Source organism: Salmo trutta, chromosome 16 (genome assembly GCF_901001165.1).
Source record: "Salmo trutta chromosome 16, fSalTru1.1, whole genome shotgun sequence".
Taxonomy (NCBI): Eukaryota; Metazoa; Chordata; class Actinopteri; order Salmoniformes; family Salmonidae; genus Salmo; species Salmo trutta.
Window position 1 is genome coordinate 20,512,379 of NC_042972.1, and position 23,278 is coordinate 20,535,656.

A 23,278-nucleotide genomic window follows, 5' to 3' on the forward strand; every position below is an offset into this window, starting at 1 on the left:
TTTGTGTTTTGTTTACGTTTTAGCCTTGTGTAGGCTCTAGGTGGGAAATTCTATGTTGGGTTCTGTCGATTCCCAATCAGAGACAGCTGTCGCTAATTGTCTCTGATTGGGATCACATTTAAGTTGCTGTTTTCCCCACGCTGTTTGTGGGGTGTTGTCTCTGTGTTTGAGCACGTAACGTATCGGCATTTGTCTTGATTTTTGTGTACATGTTTAATTCCAGTGTGTTGAATAAACATGTGTTCGCTCCCAGCTGCGTTTTGGTCCGCTTCCTCGTCACCAGGCGACGATCGTTATAGAACACCCCACCAAACCAGGACCAAGCAGCGGGAGGAAAAGGAGCGCGAGAGATGGGCTCGCGAGGGGAAGGAGTTCTGGACCTGGGAGGAGATCATGTCGGGGAAAGGACCCTGGCGGAAGGATTCCCAGGTCGAGGAGGTAAAGCCAGCCGGTAGACGGAGTCGCAGGCGGCGGTCGAGGAGGCCCGGAAAACACCCCCAAGAAATTTTTTTTGGGGGGGGGGGCTAATGGGGTGGTCCGGAAGGGCAGAGGAAGAGCCCAGACCACTGCTCTCGTGGGGGATGACGGCGGAGGAAGAGTCGAAGATGATGAGGCAGTTGATTGAGGACCTGCAGAGGGAAGATCTGGAGGAGGAGCCATGGTATGCGGAGTTGCGCGCTGTGTCGCCAGTGCGCCCGCACAGCCCGGTGCGTCCGGTGGACATGCCCAGCACATGCCGTGCTAGGATGGGCATCCAGCCAGGACGAGTGGCTAAACCGGCTCCACGCTTCAGGTCACCAGTGCGTGTTCACAGTCCTGTCTGGCCCGTTCCTGTTCCCCGCACCAAGCCCACGGTGCGTGTCCACAGTCCTGCCCGGCCCGTCCCTGCTCCCCGCACCAAGCCATGGGAAGGGGAGTTGCGCGCTGTGTCGCCAGTGCGCCCGCAAAGCCCGGTGCGTCCGGTGGACATGCCCAGCACATGCCGTGCTAGGATGGGCATCCAGCCAGGACGAGTGGCTAAACCGGCTCCACGCTTCAGGTCACCAGTACGTGTTCACAGTCCTGTCTGGCCCGTTCCTGCTCCCCGCACCAAGTCAGTGGTGCGTGTCCCCAGTCCTGTCCGGCCCGTCCCTGCTCCCCGCACCAGGTTAGTGGTGCGTGTCCCCAGTCAACAGTCACCAGAGCTGCCCGCCAGTCAACAGTCGTCGGAGCTGCCCGCCAGTCAACAGTCGTCGGAGCTGCCCGCCAGTCAACAGTCGTCGGAGCTGCCCGCCAGTCAACAGTCGTCGGAGCTGCCCGCCAGTCAACAGTCGCCGGAGTGGCCAGACTGCGCTGAACTGCCGGAGTGGCCAGACTGCGCTGAACTGCCGGAGTGGCCAGACTGCGCTGAACTGCCGGAGTGGCCAGACTGCGCTGAACTGCCGGAGTGGCCAGACTGCGCTGAACTGCCGGAGTGGCCAGACTGCCCTGAACTGCCGGAGTGGCCAGACTGCCCTGAACTGCCGGAGTGGCCAGACTGCCCTGAACTGCCGGAGTGGCCAGACTGCCCTGAACTGCCGGAGTGGCCAGACTGCCCTGAACTGCCGGAGTGGCCAGACTGTCCCGAGCTGCCAGACTGTCCCGAGCTGCCAGACTGTCCCGAGCTGCCAGACTGTCCCGAGCTGCCAGACTGTCCAGACTGTCCCGAGCTGCCAGACTGCCCAGACTGTCCCGAGCTTCCAGACTGTCCCGAGCTTCCAGACTGTCCCGAGCTTCCAGACTGTCCCGAGCTGCCAGACTGCCCAGACTGTCCCGAGCTGTCAGACTGCCCAGACTGTCCCGAGCTGCCAGACTGCCCTCCGGCCCAGCCCGTTCCTGCTCCCCGCACCAAGTCAGTGGTGCGTGTCCCCAGTCCTGTCCGGCCCGTCCCTGTTCCCCGCACCAAGCCCACGGTGCGTGTCCACAGTCCTGTCCGGCCCGTTCCTGTTCCCCGCACCAAGCCCACGGTGCGTGTCCACAGTCCAGCATGGCCCGTGTCCGGTCCACCGGTGCCCAATCCTGTTCCGGTCGACGGCTCCGCTCCGGAGCCTGAGCATGCCGCTCCACAGTGGTCCAGTCCGAGCCAAAGGGGTAGGGTTAAGGTGAAGGCGGGGGAAAGAACACGCCCGGGGCCAGAGCCTCCACCGAGGGTGAGGCGCCCACCCGGGTCCCCCCCCTAATAGACTTAAGTTTGGTGCGCCGGGAGTACGCACCGTTGGGGGGGGGTTCTGTCACGCCCTGACCAGGTGAACTCGGGTATATTGGGTCAGGGTGTGTCATGTTAGGTATTTTTCCTTGGTTTGTGTTTTGTTTACGTTTTAGCCTTGTGTAGGCTCTAGGTGGGAAATTCTATGTTGGGTTCTGTCGATTCCCAATCAGAGACAGCTGTCTCTAATTGTCTCTGATTGGGATCACATTTAAGTTGCTGTTTTCCCCACGCTGTTTGTGGGGTGTTGTCTCTGTGTTTGAGCACGTAACGTATCGGCATTTGTCTTGATTTTTGTGTACATGTTTAATTCCAGTGTGTTGAATAAACATGTGTTCGCTCCCAGCTGCGTTTTGGTCCGCTTCCTCGTCACCAGGCGACGATCGTTACAACAGCACTACAGTAGTATGGCTACGTTTACATAGGCAGCCCAATCGGTATCTTTATTCCACTTATTGGTCTTTTGACCAATCACAGATTCTTTTCACATCAAATCAATTTCAGAGCTGATCTAATTGGTCAAAAGACCAATTAGTGAAAAAAATACCAGAATTGAGCTGCCTGTGTAAACGCAGCCTATGCGTCTATCATTCTAAGCAGCTGCTCAGGGCTTACTTCTCCAGCGATAAAAACACCTTAAAGCACTCGAGTGAAAACTAGAATGAGTGAAACTCCACTTAACGTCATTCAGTCGTCCATCTGGAAAGAAAAATAATTCTAGCAACACTTTACAAAAAAAGTATTATTACAGGGTAACTATATGGGAATTACCTTTTGTAATTACCTTTAAGTATAAGAAGTTACATAGCACTTAGCATTGTATTCTCTTGATTATAAGCCTTAGATCAAATGGTTAGTGTTCCATAGCTACATGTACTACTACCAGATTGTATAGTAATTAGATGATTTACTAGTTACTCTAGTAAAGTCTCCTGTAGTTACTCCAGTAAAGTCTCCTGTAGTTACTCCAGTAAAGTGAGACCAAATTTACACACACACACCTGAAAGTGCTATAAACACATATGTGAAAGTTGAAATTCCATATTTAGGGAAGTTTTAAAATGTACATGAAATTAATGAATAACCAGCGTTATTCATAAAACAGTGGTACCTTTGAGTTAAAAATACTATATGGAAACAAAAATGAAGACTAAAATAAGAATCCTTTCTTTAAATACCAGCTTTAGAAAGACAAGCTGTAAAAAAATCAAGTAAGTTGTGAGAGCGAAAGTCCAGATCTTTCCATCATGCATAGAAACAACTTGACATTAAAAAAGGGGGGGATTCAAATGTTAAACTAATGTACAGCTCCTGTAGTTCTTTGGTTAAGGCACAGAAATAGACACGTTAACTTGTTTCAAGGCAGTGTCATTCAGACAGCTCAAAATACACACACAACCAGCATTAGTTATATCCCTGAAAACTAACACTATTTCAACCAACAGCATTTAGAATCAACCTTATTGAAAATGTCTGTATTATACAAAATTAGAGAAGAAAGATAACTGGGCACAACAAAGGCAGTAAAGGAGAAGTGGTTCTTGCTTATATTTCTAGAGGAGTAGCAAGACCACAATGGAATTTTCTGTCCTTTGTTGAAAATTCTCACTCACTAACATCACAAAAATCCCCAAAATAGAACCCTAAAAATAGCAATCTTCTAACTCCTCCCTTGAAGGCAAGCAGTGATCTGATGACATCACAGGGGAAGTGATACAGACTGCTGGGAACCTGCCAGCTCCCAGAGAACAGTAGAGACGTTTTCCTATGAACAGTATGACTGGTTGAGGAGAGGAATGGGGAGAAGGTTCTGGAGGGGCACAAAGGGGGCAGCTCTAAGGCTGTTCAGTGCTGCTGGGAAAGTTAGAGCCAGGCTTCAGCTTTGAGACAGTGGGTCCTACTCAATCAAAGCTGCTATCCCGGTTTCTAAGATCAAGTTTTACATTCGCAGAAAGGCCAAACAGTGGTCACAACCATTTATTCACCGGGTATAATGAATCCTGGTTCAGGAGGCCTGCAGGGAATATACTTGCCCCATAAACACAGCCTAACTGAACTGTCGAAATAAACTGATATTTTGCTTTTTTCATATTTGTGGTAATATGAAATAGAACAGTGAAATGAAGACATCTGGGTGTTGCGGGGAGATGAGCGGTTCAGGGGGCCATTGCAGCGCAAGTTATAGGGTCACAGTTCATCTCTTACTTCCCTTCATGTAGGAAGGGATGGCTCCCCTGGCTGTCAGGCCCTCAAAGCGCTTGTAGGTGTAGTTGATAAAGACCCAGTCCTTATTCTTATAGTCAGCCTCCGCTGCAGCTGCTGCTGCTGGGGACTTGGTGGGTGCTGCTGCAGCTGCAGCTTGGGAGAGAGAAGAGGGAGAGGAAGGAGGGAGTGTGAATAGATAAGGAGAAAGGGAGAGAGCTTTATATCAAAGGGTATACTCTACAACCACACACACACAGTCAGAATAATAATCAACTGAGACAGAGGAAAATAGTTTCTGCTGAAACTGTCTGTCTTTCTCTCACCTGTGGGTGAAAGGATGTCTGACTCAGGGAACTCATCGAAGTTTGACGTGTCGTCGATGCTTTTAATCTCAATGGGGATCGCTGCAGGTCTCTCCCTGTGATGGGTGACAAACGCAAAACTGTAGTGAGGCCTGGACTTTTGGACCACTGAGGTATAAAAACCTTATTGATTTAGATATAAACAGTTTGTTTTAAGTAGTCCCTGTGTACCTGATGTGGTCATAATCGACTCCCTCAAAAAACAGGTTTCTCTTGATCTCCTCCACTCCTGTCGCCCCGATCCGATGGTCTCCCTCACAGCAGAACCTAAGCAGTAAAATAGACACGTTTAGATCCTGAGAACAACCACAGAGGGATATAGAAGTGTGCTTGCCATAGATACAGAACTAGCTTGAGATTACATTGTAACCATTTAGTTGATGTTCATTCTTCTCAAGAGCAACATGCTGTACAGTAAGCTACAGAATGTTTATTCATCTCACTGTATTTTTCAACATGTTGATATGTAGTACTGGTGCTGACCTGAGGATGAGGTCCTTGGCCCTCTCTGAGATAGGTACTTCTGGAGGGAACACCAGAGTCTCCTTCCAGTTCATCACTTTCTTATAGGTTTCCTGGGGCGTCTCTGAACAGAACGGGGGGTAGCCTGGAGAGAGAGAGGGACATTTAGACAGCAATCCTAATTCAATCATAACTTGCATCAAACTGACATCAATGCATGATTTACACAAAGGTTTCAGTTACTAATGCCACTCTTAAGTTAGGGCCTGTGTTTCCAATCAACAGATATCCCTCCTACCAATCAACATCTCATACATGATGACCCCCAGGCTCCACCAATCACAGAGCTTGTTGTATCCGGTCTGCATGAACACTTCTGGGGCAATGTAGTCTGGAGTTCCCACAGTGGAGAATGCCTGAGAAATGGTGAGAGGAGAGGAGAGAGGGAAAAGGAGAGGGAGAGGAGAGGAGAGGGGGGAAAGGAGAGAGGGAGAGGACAGAGGGGAAAGGAGAGAGGGAGAGGAGAAAGAAGAGGGAGAGGAGAGAGGGGAAAGGAGAGGAAGAGGACAGGGGGGAAAGGAGAGAGGGGAGAGGAGAGAAGGGAAAGGAGAGGGAGAGGAAAGGACAGGGGGGAAAGGAGAGAGGGAGATGAGCAGAGAGCCCAGACAGTAAAACAACCTGTAGCTCACAAGTTAAATTTGCATTTCCAGCAAAGTCCTGAATTGACCAAATGAAAATGGAGTCGACCCCAGAAGTTTCTCTAACGATGCCATACACTTGCTGCGGAAATGTAACTGACGTAACTGTGAGTGAGTGTGCTGTATATCCCCTAACAGGGACAGGACTCCAACCACCTGCACACCAGATATGTACTGTACTGTGTGTCTGTGCTCCTATGCTGGCCTTCCTCACTTCATCCAGAGACTCTAGTCTCTACAGAACAGGCTCTCTAGCGTGACAAAATGCCTTTTCTTTGGAGCTGCTATACTCTTTCACATGAGAGAACACTTTTTCCTATGAGTAAATAAACACAACCAACAAGTTTAAAAAAACAGAGGTCATTGTGAAACCTTATACTAGTCATCCCTGTTGTGTTTATGAGGAGGTTAAAAGGTAAAGACCGATCCTCCAGCTGAGTAGTGACTGAAGGTAGTCAGAGCTCTATGACACCCACCAGCTGTCGTCTATTCCTCTTCCAGGTCTCTGCTTTCCTCTTGGAGTTCATGTACTGAGACGCTGTAAAGAAAAAAATTGTCTCAGGCACACCTCAATTACAACTGCACACATAGGTGACAAATCATGACAAATAAAGAGCCTTCAGAAGGTATCCATACCCCTTGACTTATTCCACATGTTGATGTGTCACAGCCTGAATTCAGAATTAATTAAATAGATTGTTTTTCTCACTCATTTACACACAATTTCCCATAATGAAAATGTGAACAAAATGTTTTTAGGAATGTTTGTAGATTTATTGAAAATGAAATACAGAAATGTATAATTTACTTAAGTCAATACATGTTAGAATCACCTTTGGCAGCGATTACATGTCAGGATCGTCGTAAGAACTGGACCAAGGCGCAGGGTACGTGGCGTTCCACATCTTTATCATAAAGTGAAACTTCAGCAAATACAAAACAATAAAGAACAAACGAAACGTGACGTTCTGGAGCGCTCACAGGCAACTACACAAAAACAAAACAAGATCCCACAAAACACAGTGGGGAAATGGCTGCCTAAATATGATCCCCAATCAGAGACAACGATAAACAGCTGCCTCTGATTGGGAACCATACCAGGCCAACATAGAAATAGACAACCTAGATTACCCACCCTTGTCACACCCCGACCAAACCAACATAGAGAATAAAAGGCTCTCTATGGTCAGGGTGTGACATTACAGCTGTGAGTCTTTCTGGGTAAGTCTCTAAGAGCTTTGCACACCTGGATTGTACAATATTTTCCCATTGTCCTTTTCAAAATTAATTGCTAGACAAACATTTTCAAATCTGTAACTCGGCCGCTCAGGATCATTCACTGTCCTCGGTAAGCAACTCCAGTAGAGATTTGGCCTTGTGTTTGGAAAGCAGACTGAACCAGGTTTTCCTCTAGGATTTTGCCTGTGCTTAGCTCCATTTAGTTTATTTTTTATCCTGGAAAACTACACAGTCCTTTACAAGCATACCTATAACATGATGCAGCCACCACTATGCTTGAAAATATGGAGAGTGTGTTGTGTTTTGTATTTGCCCCAGGCATAACACTTTGTACTCAGGACAAAAAGTGAATTGCTTTGCCAAATAGGTTGCAGTATTACTTTAATGCCTTTTAGCAAACAGGATGCATGTTTGTATTCTGTACAGGCTTCCTTCTTTTCATTCTGTAATTTAGGTTAGTATTGTGGAGTAACTACAATGTTGCTCATCCATCCTCAGTTTTCTCCTATCACAGCCATTACACTCTGTAACTGTTTTAAAGTCACCATTGGCCTTGTGGTGAAATTCCTGAGCGGTTTCCTTCCTCTCCGGCAACTGAGTTAGGAAGGACACCTGTATTTTTGTAGTGACTGGGTGTACTGATACACCATCCAAAGTGTAATTAATAACTTCACCATGCTCAAAGGGCTCCCAAATGGCGCAGCGGTCTAAGACACTGCATCTCAGTGCTAGAGGCATCACTACAGACAACCTGGTTTGAATCCAGACTATATCACAACCAGCCGTGATTGGGTGCCCAATTGGCCCAGCGTCGCCGGTGTAGGCCACCTTTGTAAATAAGAATTTGTTCTTAACTGACTTGCCTAGTTAAATAAATAAAATAAAAAATATTCAATGTCTGCTTTTTTTCTTTACCCATCTACCAATAGGTGCCCTTCGTTGTGAGGCATTGGAAAACCTCCCTGGTCTTTATTTCAATCTGTGTCTGAAATTCACTGCTCAACTGAGGGACCTTACAGATAATTGTATGTGTAGGTACAGAGATGAGGTAGTCATACAAAAATCATGTTAAACACTATTATTGAGTCCATGCAACTTATAATGTGACTTGTTAAGCAAAGTTGTATTCCTGAACTTATTTGCCGTAAACAAAGGGGTTGAATACTTTTTTCAGCTTTTCATTTTGTATTAAGTTGTAATAAAAAAAAATATTATATAAAAAAAACATTCTTCCGCTTTGACATTATGGGGTATTGTGTGTTTAGGCCAGCGACAAAAAAAAATCTAAATTCAATCAATTTTATATTCAGGCTAGGAAAAGTCAAGGGGTGTGAATACTTTCTGAAGGCACTGTACACTGTAAGTTGTATAGTTTTATCAACTGAAATGAATCAAGTATGATTTTATTGTTGTACTCACTGAAGTCATTGGAGATGCTGTGGTTGAGGTTCCTGTAGAACTCTGTCCGATGGGCTTTCTTCAACCCTGTACACAGGCCAAAGTCTGACAGCTTCACATGGCCCTGGAAAACACACACAGTTAGTTGTGCTACACTACTTCCTGGGGATGTTTCAGTAATACTGTGTGACAACACCAGAGTGTTTCTGAAATCACACTTCCTGTGGCGACTGTGAAACTGTGTGTGTGGATTTATGATTCTAGACAGAGTCGACAGACAGATCACCACGTTATAATGCTGATGTCATCCTCCTGTCTGTGTGTGTGTAATGATGTCATTTCAACCATACTTAAACCTGTGTGTAATGATGTCTTTTCAACCATACTTAAACCTGTGTGTAATGATGTCATTTCAACCATACTTAAACCTGTGTGTAATGATGTCTTTTCAACCATACTTAAACCTGTGTGTAATGATGTTATTTCAACCATACTTAAACCTGTGTGTAATGATGTCATTTCAACCATACTTAAACCTGTGTGTAATGATGTCATTTCAACCATACTTGAACCTGTGTGTAATGATGTCATTTCAACCATACTTAAACCTGTGTGTAATGATGTTATTTCAACCATACTTAAACCTGTGTGTAATGATGTTATTTCAACCATGTAGTGTGTATGTGTACCTTAGAGTCCAGCAGTACATTGTCAGGTTTGATGTCTCTGTGTATGAAGCCCATCTGGTGTATAGAGTCTATGGCCAGGACCGTCTCAGCCACATAGAACTGAGTCTCCTCCTCTGACAGGGTATCCTTCTTCATCAGCAATGTCATCATGTCACCTGCAGGGGGTGCCACACAGACCATCAGCATCACACATACACAAACTAACAAACACACACACACACACACACACACACACACACACACACACACACACACACACACACACACACACACACACACACACACACACACAGAGACACATAACACACACATCTCCAGCAGAGGAGGCTGGTGGAAGGAGCTATAGGAGGATGAGCTCATTGTAATGGCTGGAATGTAATGCATGGAACGGTATCAAACATGTGGTTTCATATGCTTGATGTGTTTGATACCGTTCCATATATTCCAATTCCAGCCATTACAATGAGCCCATCCTCCTATAGCTCCTCCCACCAGCCTCCACTGACCTCCAGGTAGGAACTCCATGAGTAGGTAGAGGTTAATCTTGTCTTGGAAGCTGTAGAACATCTTGACCACCCACAGACTGTCTGCTTGCACCAGGATGTCCCTCTCAGCCCGGATATGGCCCACCTAACATAGAAATACAACACAGATCCTGCAGAATTAACACACATATTTTCTCTACACTCAGCAGCGCTGAGCGATTAGTGCTTTTTGAGGTCGGCTCGTTTTCGGTTCGATTATTTCAAAAAAAGAGTTTTGGTTACGATTATTTTTAAACATTAAATGAATTAAGAAATAATGACATTACAACTATTTCAGATTTTATTTATGGGAATTCCAAAGGCAAAAATATTGAACATGCAATTGCCAAATCATTGACAATTTTCCAATTGTCTCTGTCAGGTCCAAACTGGGCAGACATCAATAAAAACAATATTTCAGTTGTGTGTATAACTTCCTTTTTATTTGATTAGTTTATTATTTTTCATTCCTTAAAAAGTCATCATCTCTGCTCAGGCAGTAGCTATTAACCAGCCAGCCAGACAACGTTATCTCTGCTCAGGCAGAAGCAGCCAGCCAGCCAGCCAGCCAGCCAGACAACGTTATCTCTGCTCAGGCAGTAGCAGCCAGCCAGACAACGTTATCTCTGCTCAGGCAGTAGCAGCCAGCCAGACAACACTATCTCTTCTCAGGCAGTAGCAACCAGCCAGCCAGACAACACTATCTCTGCTCAGGCAGTAGCAGCCAGCCAGCCAGACAACACTATCTCTGCTCAGGCAGTAGCAGCCAGCCAGCCAGACAACACTATCTCTTCTCAGGCAGTAGCAGCCAGCCAGCCAGACAACACTATCTCTGCTCTGGCAGTAGCAGCCAGCCAGCCAGACAACAGTATCTCTGATCAGGCAGTAGCAGCCAGCCAGCCAGACAACAATATCTCTGCTCAGGCAGTAGCAGCCAGCCAGACAACACTATCGCTGCTCAGGTAGTAGCAGCCAGCCAGCCAGACAACGTTATCTCTGCTCAGGCAGTAGCAGCCAGCCCGCCAGACAACGTTATCTCTGCTCAGGCAGTAGCAGCCAGCCAGACAACACTATCTCTGCTCAGGTAGTAGCAGCCAGCCAGACAACACTATCTCTGCTCAGGTAGTAGCAGCCAGCCAGACAACACTATCTCTGCTCAGGCAGTAGCAGCCAGCCAGACAACACTATCTCTGCTCAGGCAGTAGCAGCCAGCCAGACAACACTATCTCTGCACAGGTAGTAGCAGCCAGCCAGACAACACTATCTCTGCTCAGGCAGTAGCAGCCAGCCAGCCAGACAACACTATCTCTGCTCAGGCAGTAGCAGCCAGCCAGCCAGACAACACTATCTCTGCTCAGGCAGTAGCAGCCAGCCAGACAACACTCTCTCTGCTCAGGCAGTAGCAGCCAGCCAGCCAACGTTATCTCTGCTCAGGCAGTAGCAGCCAGCCAGCCAGACAACGTTATCTCTGCTCAGGCAGTAGCAGCCAGCCAGCCAGACAATGTTATCTCTGCTCAGGCAGTAGCAGCCAGCAAGCCAGACAACACTATCTCTGCTCAGGCAGTAGCAGCCAGCCAGCCAGACAACGTTATCTCTGCTCAGGCAGTGGCAGCCAGCCAGCCAGACAACACTATCTCTGCTCAGGCAGTAGCAGCCAGCCAGACAACACTATCTCTGCTCAGGCTCACATGGGGATACCTACAACAGAGAGAAGCTCTCTGGCCACCCCTAATTAATACACCCCAACATACCCCACCTTTAACACAGGCCCTGTGTACCCCAGCCCCAGACCATAAACCCACTACTCTGGTAAAACCCACTGAGGTGGCCATCCTCATTGACTCAAATGGGAAATTTATCCAAGAGGATAAACTCTTCCCCCACCATAAGGTGTCCAAAATATGTTGCCCAAAAATGCCGAATGCACTCCACATCCTGTCCCAGTCTGACTTTGGCACACCAGGCCACATCATTATTCACACCGGCACCAACAACCTGCGAGAGGATCAGGAGAGAGTAGGCAGCCTGGTCAACAGAGTAGCAGAGAGGGCCTCTGAGTGGTTCCCCAACTCCCACATCACCATCTCCACTCTGCTGCCCCGCAAAGACTTTCATCCCCGTACCATTCAGAAAGTCAACGCTGACATCACCAGAGGGTGTGGTCTACTCCCAAATGTGCACGTTGCTCACCACCCAACAATCACCCCTAAGCACCTGCACGACCACTCCCACCTGAGGAAGCAGACAGTAGGGATGTTTGCCAAGTCTCTAAAGGACGTGGCACTTGGTAGACAAACACCCCATGCCGCACTGGACAGAGGACCACCCAGAGACCCCTACACCACCAAGGAGCCCCAGGTCCCTCAACGCCCCACCAGACCCAGCGCACCCCACAGGCCCCACCCACCACCAGAGCATCATCACCTTAATCAGTGCAGCCAGACTGGACCGGGCCCAGCCTACTACCCCGCACCAGACCTCCACCTCTACTAGACCAGAGAGGGAGCCCCCCGGCCCAGACCTGGCCCCTCTCCCCTCCACAGGGCCCAACAGCAGGACCAGCGCAGCTACACGGAGGCCCTCAGAGGACAGCAGAACCCTGTAGGCTTGAGTGAGATTAAACAACTCCTCCAATACATCTGCACTAATGTGTTCGCACACACACACACACACACACACACACACACACACACACACACACACACACACACACACACCTAACAAGTTTACTTGTTCAATGAATAGGAAGAAGAAGAAAAAGAGTTAGATGTTTTCTGTTATCCATTATCTCACTCTGAACAACTTAGTAGTAACTGTAGTTCTGACTGTGCTATTCTTTCTTTTTGCAACATGAAATCACTATCAGTTAGCATGTGGAACATTCAGGGCCTAAACTCATCAACCTTTGGACTGAAGACTTTAGCACTGGAGTTAAATCTTAAAGATGTTGACGTCATCATTCTGCAGGAGACATGGTGGAAGGGAGACATTGTCACTCACTGTCCCACAGGCTACAGAAAGGTAATTGTGCCGTCACAGAAACACAGCTCTGTCAATAGAGGCAGAGACTCTGGAGGACTGATCATTTGGTACAAATCCGAACTACTAAATCTAATTGATCCCCTCAAAACTTGTAAATATCACATCTGGTTAAAACTGAGAAAAAGGAGATCTTCCCCACCCTTGAGGAAGAGACATGCCATTTCCAGGCTCAGGAAAATATGCTCATCTGTGGGGACACAAATGCGTGCACAGGAACACTACCTGATCTAACGAGCACACGAGGGGACAGCTTTATTACAGGCCATACTGTTTCTAACTATCTTCATCTCCCCCATAGAAACAACAATGACAGCACCATCAACAAAAACGGAAGGGATCTGTTGCAGCTCTGTAGAAGCCTGGGTCTGTACTTAGTCAATGGTAGGTTACGGGGGGACTCTTTGGGGAGATTCACCTATTCCTCACCTCTTGGCCACAGTACAGTAGACTATATGATTACAGACATGGACCCTTTCTCTCTCAGCTCATTCACTGTCAAGCCACTAACAGCTCTGTCTGATCACAGCCAAATTACCTTGTTCCTCAAAAAAACAGACATGGAAATAACCACACATTCACAGCCCAGACGAATACCAGAAAGCAACCAGTAACCAAAAAATCCAAATACTCTTAGATAACTTTCTGGATACCACACCCACTCACAGTAAAAAAAAAAGTATATATTCAGGCAAACTGCAAAAGAAGCACAACTGAAATCGATTTAAAAAAACACCCAAAAAAGACCACAGATGACAACTGGTTTGATGCAGATTGTAAAAGTATAAGAAAAAAAACTTAGAACACTATCCAACCAAAAGCACAGAGACTCAAATAATAGTGATTTACGCCTTAATTACTGTGAGACTTTAAAACTCTATAAGCGTACACTCGTAACCAAAAAGGCACAGTACAACAGCAAACAGCTGACACTAATTGAGGAGTCCATAAACACATCAACTTCTGGCAAAATTGGAAAAACCGAAATAAAAATCGAAACTAGAGGAATTAGCGATACAAAATGGACAACCCATTTTAAAACACTCTACAACACCGTTCAAATTGACAGAAAACGCAGAACAACGCCAAATTCATGAGAAGTTGAATGGACTACTAAAAGCTATAAAAGGACAATGAAAATCCATTGGACTCCCCAATTACTGACCAGATTCTCCATAACAAACTTCAGGCCCTCAAAATTTAAAAAAGCATGCAGACCTGATGGCATCCTAAATTAGATGCTCAAATTCACTAGTGAAACATTTCAATTGGCTCTATTAAAACTGTTTCATTTGATCCTGAATGTAGGTTATTTCCCTGATATCTGGAATCAAGGACTCATAACCCCAATCTTTAAGAACGGAGACAAATTTGACCCTAACAATTACAGAGGCATTTGTGTGAACAGTAACCTGGGGGAGGTTTTCTGTAGTTTTATAAGAGTTCTAAACTTCCTTAATAAGCACAATGTCTTGAGTAAAAGCCAAATTGAATTTAAACCAAAACATTGCATGACCGATCATATTTACACCCTAGACACCCTGATAGATAAACATGTCCACCAAAATAATACCAAAATATACGCTTGCTTTATCGACTTCCAAAAAGCATTTAACTCTATTTGGCATACAGGACTGTTCTACAAAAGTATTGAAAATGGTGTAGGGGTAAAATATATGACATAAGTAAATCAATGTATACTGTTAATATGTGCAGCATTAAAATTGGCAAGAAAACAACAGAATTCTTTAACCAGGGCCAGGGCCTTCGCCAGGGTTGCAATCTGAGCCCTGCACTCTCCAATATTTACATCAATGAATTGGCCACTATTCTAGAAAATCCAGAGCCGCTGGTGGTAGTCTCCACAATTCAGAAGTTAAATGCCTGCTCTTCGCAGATGACCTGTGCCTGCTGTCACCCACAGCACATGGCCTACAGCAGAGCCTGGACCTGTGAGAGCAGTACTGCCAGACCTGGGACCTGGCAGTAAACCCCAAAAATACAAAAATAATGATTTTCCAGAGAAGATCCAGATCTCAGGGAATTTGTTCTCAATTGGTACAAAATATATAGAGTACTGCACACACTGCAATTACTTAGGTTTAAAAATAAGCTCAATTGGACACCTTAAATGAGGCAGTGAATGAATTGAGAGAGAAAGCACGCAGGGCATTCTACGCCATTAAAAAGTAAATAATTCAGGCCTCCCGAGTGGCGCTGTGGTTTAAGTGTGCCACTAGAGATTCTGGGTTCGAGTCCAGGCTCTGTTGTAGCCGGCCGCGACCAGGAGACCCATGGGGCAGCGCACAATTGGCCCAGCATCATCCGGGTTAGGCGAGGGTTTGGCCGGCAGGGATGTCCTTGTCCCATGGCGCACTAGCAACTCCTTTGGCAGGCCGGGCGCAGTGCACGCTGACACAGTCGCCAGGTGTACAGTGTTTCCTCCGACACATTGGTGCGGCTGGCTTCCGGGTTAAGTGGGCACTGTGTCAAGAAGCAGTGCGGCTCGGTTGGGTTGTGCTTCGGAGGACACATGGCTCTTGACCTTTGCCTCTCCCGAGTCCGTACGGGAGTTGCAGCGATGAGACAAGACTAACTACCAATTGGATACCACGAAATTGAGGGAAAAAAGGGGTAAAAAGTTTACAAAAATAAAAAATAAGCAAATACTAACTGAAATACCTATTAATATTTGGCTAAAACTAATTGAATGTGTCATTGAACCAATTGCACTTTATGACAGTGATAAAAGATTTTATATGTTTAAAGAAAATGATTAAATAATTCTACCCTGAAACGTAACTAATTAGTAATTAGTTGTTTATGTAGCATGTATAATGAATAATTAAAGTATTAAACATAAGTCCAACTAGGTTGGACTGGGAGGGAGATAAATGTGTGTATGTGTGTGCCGAAGAAAATACTGAGAACAATTAAAACTGTGTTTGGCTCGACCTCGCTAGAACTCTGAGAAACTTATGATAGGACAGGGAGTACTTCTCAAGGTTTCTCTAATCTCAGGGGAAAGGAACGGACAGCGCTGGGTCGTGATAAACAGTGGTGAGAACTCTGGAGAAGCACACAACTCACCTACTGTTTGTGTGTATGTATGTGCGTAGGGTATCTACTGTTTGTGTGGATGTATGTGCATAGGTAGGAAGTGAACTATAAAATGGATGTCTTTGTATAATGAACTTCAGAGTACCCTCGTGAATAAACATTTTGACTATTGTAAGATGGGACTCTCATCTGTTTCATTCAACCAGAATCTTACAAACTCTGGTTTGCAGACTGAGTAGATTAATTGAAGTTTATGAACATTGATAATGAAATTCACATAAGACAGCGAGGGGTGGGGTCCACTTGCAAAACAAGATTTCCCCCAATGGGACAAACACCCCATTGAAATCCCGCATGCAGTGTTCTGTAAGATTCTCCTACATGTCCAGAGGAAAACTACAAACAATGCATGCAGGCCAGAATTAGGCCAATATCCACTAATAATAAAAACTAGAAAAAGAGCAAATAAGTTTTAGAAACATCTAAAATACAGTGACCCCTCTCATATCATTACCAAGCCCTGCAATGCCAAGAGCTGAGCAAAGAAAAGAGTCCCCTCATCCAGCTGGTCCTGGGGCTGAGTTCACAAACCTGTTCTACTAACACACTGAAGCCTCAGGACCCTCATCCAGCTGGTCCTGGGGCTGAGTTCACAAACCTGTTCTACTAACACACTGAAGCCTCAGGACCAGAACATCCAGTCAATCAGAATAAATCAAATTACAACACAGTCAAAACAAAACTACATTGCTTATTGGGAAACACAAGCACAAAGCAAAATGCAGTGCTGTCTGGCCCTAAATCGACAGTACACCGTGGCTAACTATTTAACCATGGTTACTGATCAAAACCTTGACAAAGTGCAGGCTCAGTGAGCACAGCCTTGCCATTGAGAAGAGTAGACACAGGAAAACCTGGCTCCCTGTAGAGGAAAGGCTGTGCAACCACTGCACAACAGCAGAACCTGAGACAGAGCTGCATTTCCTGACAAAATTCTTAAAAATATAAAATAATTAGAGAGTGTATTTTCCCCAAATTTGAAACCCTTATTCAAGGTTTCAAAGACCTCTCTGATGAGGATAGGCTACCCGTCCTGTTGGGGGAGGACGCAGAGAGCTGTGGGTTGGCAGCGCACTACATTGCTGCCTGCCATAAGATGAGGGACAGTGTCTGGCAGAACAAGCAACCTGCACATGTCCTTTATGCTTATTGTTATTGTTCAACGTATGGTTATTTTGACCCTTGATTATCGTTGTTACTCTTGTCTCGTTGACAATATTGTAAATCTCCAAACTAAGTTTATGTACATTGTTACGTCATGCCAATAAAGCAAATTGTATTGAGAGACAGAGAGCGAGACGGAGAGAGAGAGAGACAGACAGAGAGACAGAAGGGGGAGACGGAGAGAGACAGACAGAGAGAGACAGAAGGGGGAGACGGAGAGAGAGAGAGACAGACAGAGAGAGACAGAAGGGGGAGACGGAGAGAGAAAGAGACAGACAGAGAGAGACAGAAGGGGGAGACGGAGAGACAGAAGGGGGAGACGGAGGGAGAGACAAAGAGAGAGACTGAGAGGGAGAGAGAGACGCACACACACACCTGTTCCTTCTCCAGCATGTCGGCCTTGCGCAGGATCTTCATGGCGTAGATGTGACCTGTGTCCTTTTTCTGGACCAGACGCACCTGGAAGTCAGGGGACAAAGGTCAAAGTTGAGCCAACATGGCAGCAAGAAGTTCACGAGGTCATAGCCAATGCAAGGGCATTTACACTATCGTCATCAATACATTTTCTGAAACAGTGGATTAGGCAGTTGTGCGGTTTTCATGTTCAGACTGTGAAATGGTAACTATGGTAACATTGTAAAATGGCAACTAATTACACAATAATAACCTAGTTAGAATTCTAATAGCTCCATGTATGCTTACCTCTCCAAAAGCTCCTCGACCAATCACCTTGAGGGACTCAAAGTCATCCAATCCCAGCCTGGTTCTCTTCAGCCTCAGGAACTCTGTCTCCTTACGTGCGTGCTGGGAGCGCCGAATACGCTTCTGCAACACAGGTTGTGTGTAAGTGTGTGTGTGTGTGTGTGTGTGTGTGCGCGCACGTGACACTGCTAGAACAATACTCACCTCTTCATCAGGCAGCCCCTCCTCCTCCATCACCATCTCCAGCTTCTGTTGCCTGCCAACAAAATAGGGGTTGAGGGTCAAGAGGCAAAGGTTAGGTTGAAATATGCTGATTCAGGAAGACACCTCCCAACCTGCAGCTCTATACTGATCACTACACTATCTCCACAACTTCTACAGGACAGTTATGGAGGAACGGTAACAGAATTGGAATGGCCCATTCATACATTCTCAAAGAGAAACAAACCATAAACGTTGGTGGGTAGGTTGAGCTGTGACCAATGTTCCCTCTAAGCTGCATGCGAGCGTGGGAGCACAGCTCCCCCGGGACTGCCCCGCAGAAGAAATAGCAGCCCGCGTAGAGAAACACGAGATTGAACTGCACTCAACTTTCTAGAGTTTTCCCCGTTAATTAACACTATCAACGTTTCCCTTTACTGTGGGAATTGTGTTCGAATCAACACAATAAAAGCCACTTTCAACGCAACAAACCGAAACAAAATAAACTACGCAAGACTTAGCATGCAAAACTAACTATGCAAGAGTTTTTGTTGTAAGGAGAACAGAGTAGGATTCTATTGCATTGACAAGCACAACTGAGGCCTGTACTCTTCACAGACCGGTAAGCCATAACCAATAACACCTGCAGTAGGCCTATATGCAAATAGACCATTGCCATTTATGGATCTGTGCCATTCACTTTGAACTGGACTGTGTTTACAGCATGAGAAGTCGTGAGTTGATCCGCATGTTTTGAGATCAAAGCTAGAGCTACATGTAGCCACGTGTGCACGTTTGACCTTTGCTAGTTAGTAAGTTATTAACATAGTCATAGATCATTTGTGGTCAGCAATGGGGGAGTGGTTGCTCCCTACAAGATCACAAAACGTGTGCATTTCTAGCCATCTTTGAAAAGCGAGTCAGGTAAAGAACAGTGATTGTATTTTGAGCCTGGCTTGAATAAGCTATATTGCCAATAGGCAGAAGGTAGCATTATTTGTCTGATTCTCTGTAATAATGGTATGGGAATAATGACGCATTTTATTTTGTAAAGTGGTTTCTTGCATCAAACAACACAACAACATTTTCAGTCACCTCCTTGTCTGAAAGACAAGTGGAATAAACAGGTTAATGTCAAGCCATGATGTTTTTTTCAAAAGTCTCATGGAATGTAGGTCTACATTGAACACCACATATTGGCTGCTACTGCAGGCTGTAAAATGCAACAGCTATTTCCATGTTAAAATGTTATGGGATGCATTTTCTCCATCATTTTTGATGGTAGGCCACTCTGGTAGGCCACTCTGGTATGATCAAATACCCACAGTAGCCAACTTGACCATGCGGGTACAGCTTCAGTGTTCACAGCAAACGCGTGGCGGCAGTAGCACAGAATTTTCACCACATTCAAGTTTGCGCTCAGCAGACCTTAAATTTGCTCAGTGCCGAAACAAATTTGAGGGAACATTGGCTGTAACTGGGAGTTTGCTTTGGGCATAACTTCCTTTTCAGACCTCTGTAACGGCTTCTAGCCCCTGAGCTAACTGTATAAAACACTGTCTCTCTCTCTCTTCCTTCCTCTTTCTTTTTCTCAACCATACACATACTCTCTTCCTAATAAGGGGTTTCCTTAAAAAAATGGTGTGATAAAGTTACACTCCTCCAACATTCTCTCTCTCTCTCACACACACACACACACACACACACACACACACACACACACACACACACACACACACACACACACACACACACACACACACACACACACACACACACACACACACACACACACACGGTGTCTGGAACATTTCCTTCACCAGGCAGTGTGGGGCTCTAAGCAGAGAGAGATCGTGTGATGTGTCACACCTCTACTCTCTTCTCCTCTTGTTTGTGCCAAGCCACTGTGCTGCCTTTTCAGCTTCTGACATGTTTTCAGGAATCATCTTTGCTTTTCAGAGTTCCAGTTTGTGTGAGCATGGTGCAGAACACCCACCTCATCTCTCTCTCCTCATGCTGGTCTATCAGGTTACAGTAGAAGTTCTCCAGGGTCACCATAGCCATGTTCACTCTCTCCTTGGTGTGATTACTCATCGAGGAACATGAGGAATGACCCCTCGCTGCCATGGTTACCTACCTACACACACACACACACACACACACACACACACACACACACACACACACACACACACAAACACACACACACACAGAAATTGGAGCACACATTAGTGTAAAGTGACCTATGCCCCTATGTCCCCTATTATGTAGCCTCCAGCTGACCACCACATCTCTCTGATGGATATGAGTGATAGATAGCATAACTGATGGCGCTAAATTGAACCACAAATTCACAATAAAAATTATACCAAATTGATTCATTAATTTTCGTGGCTTTCAAATATCATACCATGAAAAGATGCCCTTATTATGCCAACTTAAAATATGGGGTAAAATAATTGGTTATTGTATATTACAGTGAACTTTGAGTGCATATAACCAAAGTTTTCCACAAACCAAATGAATACAGTGTGATGACTATTGCATAATTCAATTCTAATTCAATTTTAACACAGTAAAATGGATGGTAAATATTTTCACGTGTTCCACTAGTAGATCAATAATACAGTGTGATTAACATGAGTGTGCAAAGCTGTCATCAAAGCAAAGGATGGCTACTTTGAAGAATCTCAAATATATTTGATTTGTTAAACACATTTTTGGTTACTACATGATTCCATATGTTATTTCATAGTGTTGATGTCTTCACTATTATTCTAAAATGTAGAAAATAGTAAAAATAGAGAAAAACCCTGGAATGAGTAAGTGTCTTCAAACTTTTGACTGGTACTGAATATATATATCAATTTATATTTTTTAAGAACTCAGTCCAGCTTTCAACTTACTATTATTACAACTTTCAAGAGAATGCATAAGGTGCAATTTCAAATTTGGGTAGTGCATTAAGTTTTCCTCTTAGAGAGCTATTTATAACTTGTCATAAATGTCCAAGTCAACTATCCCATATCAGCTAATGTTTTAAGCTAGGTTTTTTTAGCCTATACATTTTGTTCTAATGTTTGAGTCACTCAAATATCACATGAATAGACATTAGAAATTGCAAAATGTATAGAATTGCAAGAAAATGTGCTTAAAAACAGCAACATTTTCTCTCCGCCAACAAGAGGGGTGTGAACAGCAGAATGTTCCCCAATGCTGGAAGAGGGTCCTGAGTGAAAACGTTTGGTAACCCCTGCTGTAGAGCAGGAATGATGGAGGGGAAAACTAAACTCAATTTTTTCCCACCAGAAATTAGTATAGGGGATTTCAAAAGGCTTCTAATCTTATGCCTATATTTATATGACTCAGTGTATTATTGCACAAAAAATATATTTAAACTTTGTAAAAGTTAGGGCAGGGAGGAAGGGGTGGGTGGGATATGTGCTTGTAACCATGAATATTGCTTGATTCCAAATGGACACCTACTCCCTAGGCACTTCAAGTAGATCTTCTCTAGTCCACTCATGTAGTCACCTATACAATTATTGGCACCATTCACAAACCAATTGTTAATTCACAACAAAATCAACATTTTGCAATTTTCATCTCAGTCTCCTGACTTTATTCCCATTTCAAACCTGTGGTTTCAATTAAAGAGGGGGGCCCATAAGCGCAGACGAAGGATATCAAGGATCTGGAAAGAACCTGTATGGAGGAATTCAGATCGATGTGTTCCCTGCCCGGCCAACTAAAATGAATGGTGGAAAAACAGTTCCTTGTTTAACCGCTAGGTTTTATGGGTATTACGACTCACACTGTGGTATTCTGTGGACAAAACACACATATGTCCCCTGTCTCTTTCGCGAATGTTGAATACAATTCAATTTGAACTTGTTGTCCGCCGATTACTTCATTTTGCGTGTCGAAATTTGAGACAAAGTATCCACAGCAAAGTACTTTCAACCCGAATCTAAAACGAGGGTCTCTGTGTGTGTCTAGCACGATTTGTATCATTTGAAGCACACGCACAAGACGGAAGTACCGCGATGCATGAACAACTTCAGTAGTTGTACACAACGGAACTCAACAGCGTTTGGAGTAAACACTATAGAGCCTTTGTTTTACTATTAAAGACTAATGTGATCATAGTGTGATTGTCAGTCAAGAGAGAGGAGCCTTTGTTTTACTCTTACGTTATCTAACATTACCACAACTTCCTAAAGTAGCCTAAATCTCCAAAGTATCAATAAAACAACGTTCGTATGGTACATCTACAACGTGTACATGATCACTGTCAAATTAAATGTTACTCTCACCTCCTCCGTTATGGCATTAATCGTTGAAATTCAATTCGGATCTGCTCCCCTCGTCTGATGACGGTCGGTATCCACTCGTAATTACGGGAAGTGAAGTGCCCCTCCCGCGGAGTTCCAAATTATCCCGGGCCTTTACCGGGGCCATGGTCGGGTGGGCTACTAGGATCATATTCATTATTGATAGTCTGTCCCTTAGAATTCAAATAGGAATGGCAGAATTATTTGGGTTTCAACTATTACTATAACATACCCTACTATGTGATGAAACCTCAAAGATCAATTCAAATTGTATTTGTCACATGCGCCGAATACAACCTTACCGTGAAATGCTTACTAAAAAAAGTAAAGTGACTATGCATAGGTAATAAACAGCTTGTAGCAGCAGAGTAAATCCATCTAAGGCTGAGGATTCCCGAGTGGCGCAGTGGTCTACGCATCTCAATACCAAAGGCGTCTCAACAGTCCCTGGTTCGAATCCAGGCCGTCCAGGTTTGGCTGGGGTAGGCCATCATTGTAAATAAGAATTCGCTCTTAACTGACTTGCCTAGTTAAATAAAAAAATATTCAGAATCTCTGTCAAAAAGGGTCCTATATACTCGTTTTTATTATCCATTTGCTTATTTCATCCTTTGACGTTCACGTGGTGTACAGATCTCATCATCATATGATAATTTATTTAGTCTATTGTTTGTCTCGGGTGTAATGTGTGCAACGTTTCCAACGATACTTATTCCTGCGTACATGGACAGTAAGTGATGGTGATGTGATATGTCTGCAATAAAGTAACCTTGAAAGCCCATTTTGTTTGAAGGCAGGTCAGTAACTGTTCAATTATCCTAAATCCGCTAAACAAATATCAGAGGCACGCAAAAATTCAATCTCGAACAAGGTTATGACATTATTTGTGAATGCTGTCTTTTTTTGAACACAATGAA

The 23,278-nt window shown here is 44.9% G+C and overlaps 1 protein-coding gene across 2 annotated transcripts; it reads right to left on the reverse strand.

The window, feature by feature from the left end:
• Window positions 1-3,247: 3,247 nt before the first annotated feature.
• On the reverse strand, window positions 3,248-22,509 carry LOC115150282 (serine/threonine-protein kinase 38-like). Of its 2 annotated transcripts, none has more exons than XM_029693398.1 (14): window positions 22,344-22,509; window positions 20,024-20,164; window positions 18,031-18,082; window positions 17,827-17,949; window positions 17,500-17,583; window positions 9,784-9,907; window positions 9,278-9,432; window positions 8,610-8,712; window positions 6,428-6,489; window positions 5,552-5,669; window positions 5,275-5,398; window positions 4,963-5,058; window positions 4,753-4,847; window positions 3,248-4,576 (listed from the first exon to the last, which is right to left on the reverse strand). In XM_029693398.1, exons 2-14 carry the CDS (start codon window positions 20,152-20,154, stop codon window positions 4,419-4,421), a joined length of 1,425 nt encoding a protein of 474 aa, XP_029549258.1. In that variant the 5' UTR covers window positions 20,155-20,164; window positions 22,344-22,509; the 3' UTR covers window positions 3,248-4,418. The 2 variants fall into 2 exon arrangements, with proteins under 2 accessions (XP_029549258.1, XP_029549257.1); XM_029693397.1 differs by having other exon boundaries at window positions 3,248-4,582; window positions 22,344-22,507.
• Between the last annotated feature and the right edge of the window lie 769 nt (window positions 22,510-23,278).